We start from the raw sequence: 11343 nt of genomic DNA, 5'->3' as shown, positions 1-11343 counted from the left end.
TAGTGGTTGTCAACCCAACAATCTCCACGATTATCTTTAAAGTTTTAAATCATACTTAGTTAAGCATATTTTACTAAAAAAACTACCTAACTCTTCATGATCTCAATCAAAAACTTAATAATCTCCACAACCCCTATACTAGTAATCTTCTAAATAATACAATCTAACATTCAGTACAATTCTCTGTTTAAATTGATTTTAACTAATCAATGACTTGATTAGTAAATAATACAAGTAAAAGGCAGAAACAATAAACGACCAAATTATATTTACAATGAAATACTACATTTTGCATTAGGACAGTGGAAATAAATAAAACTTACTGAAGGAACTTAGAATAAGCTCTATACAAAAAAAAAGACGTATTACAAGTACTATTTACATATTCACATAAAATGTTGGTAGTTGGGCAGCGGGATGAAAAACAATTCTATAGTTGACTAATAAGAAATCAAAATCCATATTTAGCTCGATTTGAAGCCTTATTACGTCTTGCTTCCGCCCAACGTTTTTCTAATTCCATTTCATTTTCTTGAGCCTATTTGAATAGAATTGTAAAGAGAGTAAAGACTTAGGTGATAAAGTAGAATTTTGAAAAAAAACACGATGAAGTTTTCGAGTTGCAATGTTTCTTTTAACTTCACCATATGTCTAATATATGTAGGCTATTGCAAGTCATTAAATATAAATATCTTTTATGCTGTATTTATGCATTTGCACACAAAATGCGCTGGTACGGCCGAGAGTGGAGAGAGTCAACTCTCCCTCTCTAAATGTGTTCATATGGCTACGTGCATACAACCACTTTCAGGGAAGTCCTACTCACTTCCTTCTCGCGGCATTAATATTGTTTAGAAGGTTGACAGGACGAAAAGCGAATGTCCGTCGCTTTAACCGGGTCGGTGGACACGGAGAGTTAACCTACGGGAGTTGGAAAACCCTGACTTCAAACCAATGGTGCACATGGGCTCCAGGATTCTGAAAGAATGAATGGCGTATGAACCAATTGTTGGTCACCGGTTACCATGGGACTGAATCTCCGGACGTTATTTCACTCAATGCTTTGTGGGTCAGACCTTTATGTCAAAGGCTTGGGGTGTGGCCCCCTAAGAAAACCATCTGCTTCGGTTTGGGCACCTGGGCAGTATCCCAGCCCTCACACAAATTGAAAGATTTATGTGGCGCAAATCTATTTGGTGCCTCCTTGTACTCATGTTTGTGTTTAAATAAGTAAATAAATAAATAATAACGACTGAAGATGAGGAAAGTTCGCTTTATTTTTCGAAATACTCCCATATAGCCACGCATTTATAACCACCGTCTTCACGTGATGGTATTACATAAGAAAGAAGATAGAAAGCGAAAATTCAGTGTTTAAACCACGTTGGTGGATATGGAGCGTCTACCTAGGGGATTTGGAGAACTTTAATTCCATAACAATTGTGTATGTGTTCTATGATTCTGGTGAGACGTGAGACGTATGAACCCATTTCGGTCACCGGTGATCATGGTACTGCATCTCCTGACTTTGTTTCACTACCATATGGATTAGGACTAGAGAAAAATAACCTTAAGAAAACCACGTGCCTCACCTTGGGCGCCTGAGTAGTACCCCAAGCCATAAACAAGTCTTATTTTGTGCGGTACATACTACTTTCGATGCTGTGTTTTAACAACATTTCTGACTGACACTGGATAAAGTGGGTTCGAAATTTCATGGGAAGTATAGTTCCTTCAATGTATTCGTTATTGATAAGTGGCAACTAGCATGAAGCCTAAGTCTATAGCATCCAGCTGATACACTCCAAACAATTCACAGTCTATGTCCAAACAAACGTATATATTAACTACAAAAATAGTAATTAACAATTTCACCAAAATATATGACAAATAACCAAGTAACAACATACGAAATAATGCTGTTAAAAGAAAAAAATCATACTTGATGAGCTAGCCAAGTGATTTGATGCTTTCTATGTGCTAATTTGCCAGGATCATCATCTGTAGACTTTGGTCTATACTGTGAATCATCACTTGTAACAGATTTAATCAGTTCTAATTGAGCACCAGCTGTTAAATCAGATTGATTAATTGATATCACTTCTGTATTTGTTGATTGTAATAATTCATTTACAGCAATATTGTTAGATTTTGTACCAGGCATAACAAGACGTGCACGTTTACGCTAAAATCAAAGTAGAAAATTTATTACAATAACCTAATAGTAATTAAGACGTAATGTAAATAATCCCAATTATCAGTTAGAATTGAATAACATTCAGATCTATATATTTCACATAGAAATCGAAAATGAATATGATATGCCTGTTTTTACTCAGTAACTTTGTCTGATATGTTTATGTATGTTACATAATAATGAAAGTGTGTGGAAATAACTAGTTCCTGTATAGACTCATCAGCCCGATATACTTGCATCCCAAAGTTGATGTTCGTTCCGAGACTCGAACTAAGTACCTTTCGCTTCAAACGTTAACGCGCTCCTGGATTTAATTCTTAACCGCATTCCATCTAATCTATATAAACTAGTGTCGTAGTAGCTATATAGAAGCAATCCGCACATATACATATATCTTAGCTAAGACTGATTAAACTTCAGTCAAAATATCAACAATGGGACAATCCAAACAATCACAAATTAAAACAACTAGTTCTGGCTTCCAATACCTCTTAATTATTGAATAATTGTTAAGATGCGTTTCAACGGGTCTCCGGAAGTACGACACTGTTGTACTGAAATATGACTATTTTTTACAAGTATATTATTATTAAGTTCTGAACTGTGTAAGAACACTATCTCTAAAAGTATATACACATGAATACCTGCCTTAAATTTTGAGACACAAAGTAACAGTCCTAAATGTTGATATGAATCTCTAGTTTTTTAGACACTAATTCGTTTACTATGGGTCTGTTATTTGGAAATCCAGTTCGGGAGCCTATTTATTCCATCTAATCCGTCAAATGAATGTTTTTTTACCAATTACACGTTTTATACTAGGATTTGAGTTACTGATTTTGTAAGAGCTAACGACACCACTAGACTGTGCAAATCCAAAGTTGGAGTAGGTTTTGAACACGTGACTTATTGGTTGAAAGAATAATTTAACCACTACTTCTTACGCGTAAAGTAACTTTATATTTCACCTTTCGACGTTTGGAGGACAAATGCAATAGATCATTTCAGGATTCAAAGTAACCAAAACAGTGAACGGAAACTACTTATAAAATACATAGTAGTGTATAAACAAGCATAAATATTTACCCGATATAACAGACGATGAGAGCCCTGTATCAAAGTTGTCACACAATTCATATTAGTGAAATGAGAATGCAGTAACAGAAGGGAAGTTGAGCAAAGTGGAAATCACAAGACTAATAGCATTTTCAAAAAGTTTGCAAAATGTGAAAGAAAACAAGTGAAAACGTAAAATCAATCGCAAATGCTTAGAGTACGACGAGTTGATGTACTCCAGCTACTAAAATTCATTCAAAATGGAATCCCTGAAAATCTCGAAACGTCATTTATTGACCTATAGCCAAAAGGCTTACAGCTTTTTCATACGCCTAATGAACAAGTAATCCTATTCCAGTTAATATTAGCCACAATATTACCAAATACCCTTTTCTTTTTTACTTAAAACTCTTCTAAACACAGTTACAGATGCAGAATGTGGGGAGAAAACTCTAACGAAAACTACAATACCGTATACAACAGCTCTATTTGCTTTGAGCCTACCACTCCAACTACTCTAAACGACCGATTTACTTAAGAAGACTTCCTGGATGAGAACGTCGAGAATTGAGTCTGCAAGTCAATTCAACTACATATCAACTCGGTTACATAGTCCCTTTACTCGATTAATTTTTACTGGACAAAAAATCATAGTGAAATAACAAGGAAAATGCATTGAGAATCAAATAACTAATTACAACTGATAATTGATGAATGGAATTCACAACAATATGTTGAAGCTGATTGGACGAAAATTCTTGTATCTGAAAAAAAACTAAAGGAATGGCAACTGCCAGGATCAATTTATGGACTATTACTGGATAACTACTAAGTAGCTAGATTATATATACACATATGTATCAATTCATTTTATCATGAGTTTCCGTTCGACCCATTAACTACCATTATATGATTTACTATCCTTAATCTGTTGCCAGCTTGTTATTTGCAGTCTTCCCTACCCACAACCACGCTTTGGGTTGATCATATATAGTTCGTAATTTTTATTTTATGGTATTATGTGGTTGGATAAATCCGTATATAAACGACGTATGTTTAAAATACAATATTTGTATGGTGCAGGTTAATTACTGTGTTCTGGGTTCAACAGCTATGAGAGGGAGAAAAGCTACCGAATCGAGGACCAATAAAGACTTAACAAAGGGTCAAGGCTACTGGTGCTATCTGGCGTATTATTGTTCATCCTAAGAACATAAACTTAGTGGGCGGATATAAGTCATAATAAAAATCACCTCAAGCCGATATACAAATTGTAAGACTCAATTTCTCTCTCGTACTTTGTATTTTGGGGATATAGCAACTCCAACAAGCATATACTTTCAAATACAAGTGAAACTGATTGATATTCACAAGTCACCTTATTAGTGCTTAAATGACCATAACATGTTAATCATGGATGCAAACTGCGTGGTAGTAGAAATACACTAAAATTTTCTTTGGAGAACTAATGATTTGTAAGAACCATGTAGAAAAATCATTTTTAATTAGATAGTGGCGAATTGGGTAATATGTTACACAAGATAACCGAATCGTTGACAGCAAATTTCTACTGATCAATCGATTAAATAATGCACTGATTTATCAATCTATATACTAAGTGATTTATTTAGTCATCAACTAATTGACTACCACACTTAACTAACACCTATTATCCTCGTTTTACTGCTACCCACAGATTGGATGAATTTAGATGCTCACAGCCATCAGTGACCTTGATCACAATTAGAGAGCCGCCCACTGTTTATGTTCTATATGGATTTCGAATAAACGGTGAAGTTGTCGACATGTTCGACTACTTCACTCCCTATCCTTAGTTCAGGTGTTGACGCAGGCCAATCGTGTAGCAACAATTTACATTTAGAAGGGGCGAAACGCATCCCAAACATTGTGGTATTGTTGCTCAGTGCTACCAGAAGACTGTACTTTATCAGCGTCTTCACCAAACAGGACTATGTTATCCGCGTATTCCAAGTCAGCAATATCCTATTGGGAATGTATGAACACAAGTTTAACAAAATAAAACAGATATACGGGATAGAAGTTCTAGTAACGCACATCGTTTATAAGTAGTGTCAAAGTGTAAGCAATGATTTTGTGTAAATTATAAGGTTTGGAATTTTCAAAACGGATTGAACCCTTGACTCTAGGGTAATCTTATTCGCTTAATCGTAAAACAGACATATTTACAAAAAGACGGCTGGTTTCGAAGATCGAATTAGATCAAATTATCACCTTGAATAAATTCGTTGATTGCACCTTTATACTAAACTTGTGTCTTAATTAAGTTATCCAAATGAAACATTTATCTTCATAATGACCTGTAGACTACGATAATTGTTCCAAAATTAGAAACAATGCCAATAATGGTTAATATCAGCGAATTCGGAAAGTTAATATGATTATTATTAGCTGGAAGATTATAAGACCATTTAAAAAGAATTTAAAATACCTCTGGACCTGGAACGAAATTCTCTTCTGTCCAAAAGACCTTTTCTTCAACATCCTCTTTGTCATCTTCTTCTTGTTCAGCGATTTCTTTTTTAACAGAAGACATTTGACGTAGAATTTCCGGATCACTTATAGTAACCCTTGGTAAACACTCTTCCCATGATTTTGCAGTGAGTCGACTAGTAGTTGAGTTTTCATCATGTGACAACTTAACTGTTATGAATGAATTACTATCATCATTGTTTACAGTTAATGGTTTGCTAGACAACTCAGCTTTTTTTCGAGTTGCTTGTAGTGCCGATAGTGCGGCTGCTCTTTCTGAAGCGACAGCTTCATGATTATTAGGTGTAGGTTTGTAAAATGAAAAGAAACTAACTTCTTCAGCATCTTCATCAGCTATCTCTAAAGTGTCTTTATCAGAATCTTGTTTGCTGGTTATGTCAGCATCCCAAACGTCATCGTCATCGTTGTTATTCTGAAAGCCTGGTTTCTGTCCAACATTTTCAGGTTTGGTTTTCATAGTCAATGTCTCTTTAACAGTATGACTTGTATTCTTTTTAGATATTAGTTGATGTGGTATCATTGGTCTGTTCCCTTCTCGGACAATAAGTGCACGTGTTGGTGGAAGGACAGAAAGAAGGCTAACTTTATCTGTTCCAGGTTTAGAATTTCGATAGGACTGCAAATAGAATACAATCATAAATGACTTAGACATTTATAACTCTCAATAAAATCAAAACCATGTAGAAATCTAATTGAAGAAGCAACGTCATGAAATTTAGTCTAATTTATACCACTTATAGCCATGTCAATGGGCTAGCTATTACCAAAAGTTTAATCGTGACTAGTAATTGATGGGAGCTCGAATAATTTTAATATATTGTGAGTCTTGTGTAAATTCAAGTAGTGTGTCTCTTTGGTGTAAAAGCACAGCTTATCGACAATGATTATCGATGTGTAAATACTAATCTCAGGGTATCACCTCATTAACCAATGAAATAAGTTGACTCTTAGGGGATATAAAGCCATTTACTATAACAAGACAATTCTAAGCTTAGACCTGACAAACTGCAATAAACTTATTTATACATGTAAAATAAGCCATGATATAGTCTCTAAATCTATACGCTTCCTTTCTTCAATATATCGCCTTCTAGTTATGTGCTGAACTACAATATGTTTATGAAAAATAGGGATTGAAAATACGAGACATTCATAGACCATAGGTATTTAAACATGGATGTCTTCTTAACTTGGCTCGTATACATTGAAGTAATTGGGCGTCAAACGTTGATACCATGCTCTAGGTAAATTAGCTAAACCACTTGATAGAATTGTGAACTTTCACAAATTTGAGTAGTAAGGCGTACTAAAAATTCTACGGGTTTAGTGATAGTTATATTTTACCGGATGGGACAAGACTGGGCTGGAAAAAATCAAGTGACCAAATAAGGATATAGTTATTCATTCTATTTTTGATATTAAACGATCTACTGAGTATATCTAAACAGCTTTAGTATGTCATTAGAAATCAGGAGTATTAGGTAATATACTTTAAGATATATTCATATAATTAATAGGGGCAGGATTAAGCATATGACTCATCCAATGTCATTTTTTAACCGCAACGTTTTTAAGGTCACGTAGTAGTGAGTTCGACATAAGTCGCAAGTGCTGGTGCCGTTAAAAATGCAACGGGAAACGAGTTAGAGAGAATCAGGATAGGTCTTCTCGTATCGAACAGAAAGCAAGTATAAGCACTGTTTGTAGACTCATAAACTAATTCTTCATTCTTCTAGAGGCATGAATAACACAAAGTACATAAACTTACAGAAAGCTATTTACTATAATGCTATTGGTTTAGTTAGGGTTTATCGAGGATTTTTATCAGAACCAGCTACATCACATGGTTTCTCAAGTGCATTTCCATGGTAGCCGATGACCGTTAATTGGTCCATACGCCATTTGTTTGCTCATGATCCTGGAGCTCATGTGCACCACTGGTTTAGAACCAGGGTTTTCCAACTTCCCTAGGTGAATCCTCCATATTCACAAACCCGCTTAAAGAACCGGACATCGCTTTTCGTCCACTCAATTTCGTAAATAACGCCCCCGCTACGAGAAGGTAGTGAGTAGGACTTTCCTGGCAGTGGCTGTATACGCGTGGCCATATAAGAGCGTTTCGAGAGGGAGCTGACTCTCCTCACCGTCGGTCGTACCAGGGCATTTAGGGGTGAAGGTAAATAGACAACAAAGTAAACTATCTCACTAATGATCGCTTTAAGAACAAATATATTAATGAAGCAGTATTACTGTGGTTTCTTGCAATATGAAATATACACTTAAGTTTTACGCCTGATTTACCGAATAATGGGTTAAGATTTCAGAATAATGTACACCTCTCTTCCGAATTAGGATCCTATTGCCATTCTCAAATGTATTTTCACTGCAAAATGAAGAGTCAATAACCCACATTTTTAAAACACGTGGCAGGCGGTATACTTTTCTCCATAGTTTTAACACCAGATAATAACGATTCGGATAATAGCCTTCTTGAAGCCAACATTTTGTCAAGGATTTGTCAAGTTTTAATAGAAAATACCATAACGTTAAGCTAAACCATAAGCACAAATCGTTAAATACTAGGACTAACACATCAAACTTAGAAACAAGCCTTACTTGTGTGGTAGGATTACGAACATCCAATGTGATTATTAACTTGTCTAATCACGTGGTTGTGATGTTTTATTTGGGAAACAACAAATCAAAGTAAAGTGATATATTAGATTAATCGAAGGTGGGAACTTTTGAGACCTATCTCAATTAGGTACTCATCTATAAATAAACAACAATAAACTTGAGCTATGTTGGGGAACAAAGATTCACCACATATAACGAAGTTTTAAAGCCATTAAGTAGATGCTAAGAACTGCTCTGTTTCAATGTGTCAGCGAATTTACTCTTTACTGAGACGTTCCCTCAAAAGTCTACCACTTGGGGAAAAAGTAGACTTTTCCCTAAAATTATCAAGATTTTCACCATTACCCCCCCTGTTCTGATTGCCTGGGTAAGACATTGTTTAAAGCAAAATGGACTTTGTTGTTTTACAACCTGACTGTAAGGTGCTTGATCTCTGGGCTTCGTAAGATTCCCTAATAATAAACTAAGAAAACTACTACCTATTTTGTCTGGCCAAGTATTCGATGTCTAATGTTGGGCGAAAAAAAAACAAAGCTCTAGAGACATTGTAACCAACATTCTTAGGTGAAACAAAATCACATAACTCATAGATTCATTAAAACTGCCACAAAGCAACATCTCATGTGACTACACAAAATAAACATAACACAACGGATGGCATCAAAATTCATTTGGAGGAAAACTGGCACGTAACGTACGTACCTTGTTATTCTTAGCTGAACGACTGCTTTCATCGTCACTGTCATCTGACGAATCCAACTGCAAATAAATTAAAAGTATGCACGATATTGTACAGTAAATATGTACTTACCGCTTCCAAATCGGGGACGGAAAGCAAAACCTTACCGTCTTTTGTTTTGACAATAGGAATGTTTGGGACAAGGTTAGGTAGCTTAGCACTTTTAGGGACTCTCATTTTAAACTCAGGTTCAACTCGATCTTTCAATATGCTGTTAGCTGTTGTAGTACTCTCATTGCTGACAACTAAATCCTCTTCATCATCTTGTTGATAAAACCGTGACTTTTACACTAAACCTACCATTAGATTCCTCCCCCGAACTCCCATAGGAAACCAAAGCCATCACACGGACCTGTGACGTAAATTTCAAAAATGACGGGAGTTTTTTATATCTAAAATGATGCAAATGGTTGTGGCTGAAGCTTTAGCTTAATGGGATTCCGTATCCAGTAGCCGTGAGTAACCGATACCTTAAGATACGGACCTACGTAAGGTTAATGGTGAAAAAGAGAAATGATATCAAATCGTAGCGAAATATTGTCCTGAGTCCCTAATAATATGTCAAGCTTACTCCTGGGAAGTGAGGGGGAGGACGCTATATTCCCATTTTCTAAATGAGGTATATATAAAACTGTAAAGGATTAAGTGGAAAGTTCTCCTATCAAACTGACTAAAGATGCGCTTCATCATTATCAGTGCAAGGTTTGCTTGAAAAGCATTTTTGTCGCAGCTAGTGTAAGACGTTAGACTTTATGGTACCACGATCCCTCGATCATTTTTAACTTAAGACACTTCTAGAGGAGAGTTGTACGCATAGTCTACGACGTGTCTCAGATTACCTCACACTTTGAAGTGTTAAAAGTAAGTCTGTCGTTACTTGTCCAACATTGAGGTCGAACCAAATCCTCCTTAATTGCTGCCTTAGTTGCGAACTTCTCTCTGAAGTTCCACGTCATCAGCGAAAAGTAATAAATCGGATCATACTTCCTGAGGAAAGTCATTTATATAAATTAAAAGGAGAAGAGATCCTAGTACTGAGTCTTGGGTGGCCCCACAAGGACATTCTGTAGCCTAAGGAAATGTGAACGTTCATTTCTGTTTAAAGCAACCCAGTTCATTAACGGTGACCCGATGCCTACGATTTTGAGCTTATTGATGAGAAATATATGACTGACCGTGTCAAAAGCTTCTAAGAAGTGGAACTTTGTGACATCAACTTTCCCCTTGAGATCATAAATGGTTGTTTATCTACCAACCGCATTCACTAGGTTGGTTTATAGTAGTAACTCTTCGTGAAAACGTGTTGTTGGGATGAAGAAAGTTTATGGATAATGAGCAGTCACACAGACCGTCGTGTATCTAGCACTCTAAGCTTATAGTGTAACGGCAGAAGTGCTACTGTCCGGCAGTCTGAAGGTTCACTGAGTTTGCCTCCTCTGAAAATTAGTGTAATGTGAGCCAAGTTCCAATTTTCTGGGGCTGTGCCTCAGCTCAGAAAATCTGCGAGTCACACATAGAACGGTGTGCCAAGATTGCAGACGATTTTTTCAGTATAGCAGAATGAATCGAAAGACATATATTTATTTTGTAACATTTAACTTGTATATATTAATATTATTATTGATTGTTATTAACTTTGTTCATACCTTTTGCGTTTATATATTGTCTGGTCCACCACAATTTCAATGCTGTCTCTGATAAACCGTTCCAACGTACAGGATCACTTCTCAGACTGAATTCAGGTTGTATGTAAAGCTCTCATCGACGTATTTTGCATGTGACTGTTGAAATGTCTGAAAATATTAGTCTCCCAGGAGCTTTCTGGCATCTCTGTTGATCGTGCCATCAGGTCCTAACAACTAGGAAACTCCAGCTCAGAATTTTGAATAGATGTTGAATGACGGGATAACCTTTTCGGGTTGGAGAAAAATTTATAGATTTGCTTTATCTGGTACTGAAGTCTATCCTATTTTATCGGTTTTTAGCACTGATTCCTTGCTTGTTTGAACTTTTTTATGTGCCGTCTTTACTAGTTCCTTTGTATTCTGCTCGTTAGTATCTCTCTAGTCTTATCTTTTGAAGAGTGTGACTCGTTATGACTGCACGTTGCTCATAATTTTTAGTGGCCGTTTACGAAACGGATTAATTTGTAGCACGTACGATCGTATGCAGTAAAATATCA

General features: G+C 36.0%; 1 protein-coding gene across 4 annotated transcripts; it reads right to left on the bottom strand.

The window, feature by feature from the left end:
* Positions 1 to 248: 248 nt before the first annotated feature.
* MS3_00009627 (uncharacterized protein) lies at positions 249 to 9548 on the bottom strand (the record flags this gene model as incomplete). Of its 4 annotated transcripts, XM_012938111.3 has the most annotated exons (6): positions 249 to 538; positions 1943 to 2185; positions 5724 to 6401; positions 9125 to 9181; positions 9234 to 9424; positions 9462 to 9504. In XM_012938111.3, 6 exons carry the CDS (start codon positions 9502 to 9504, stop codon positions 452 to 454), a joined length of 1299 nt encoding a protein of 432 aa, XP_012793565.1. In that variant the 3' UTR covers positions 249 to 451. The 4 variants fall into 4 exon arrangements, with proteins under 4 accessions (XP_012793565.1, XP_051064456.1, XP_051064457.1 ...); XM_051218021.1 differs by having other exon boundaries at positions 9125 to 9424; positions 9462 to 9548; XM_051218019.1 differs by having other exon boundaries at positions 1943 to 6401.
* Between the last annotated feature and the right edge of the window lie 1795 nt (positions 9549 to 11343).

Source organism: Schistosoma haematobium, chromosome 7 (assembly GCF_000699445.3).
Source record: "Schistosoma haematobium chromosome 7, whole genome shotgun sequence".
NCBI classification, from domain to species: Eukaryota; Metazoa; Platyhelminthes; class Trematoda; order Strigeidida; family Schistosomatidae; genus Schistosoma; species Schistosoma haematobium.
The sequence above is the reverse complement of the archived record's forward strand: the minus strand, read 5'-3'. Positions and strand labels throughout refer to the sequence as shown.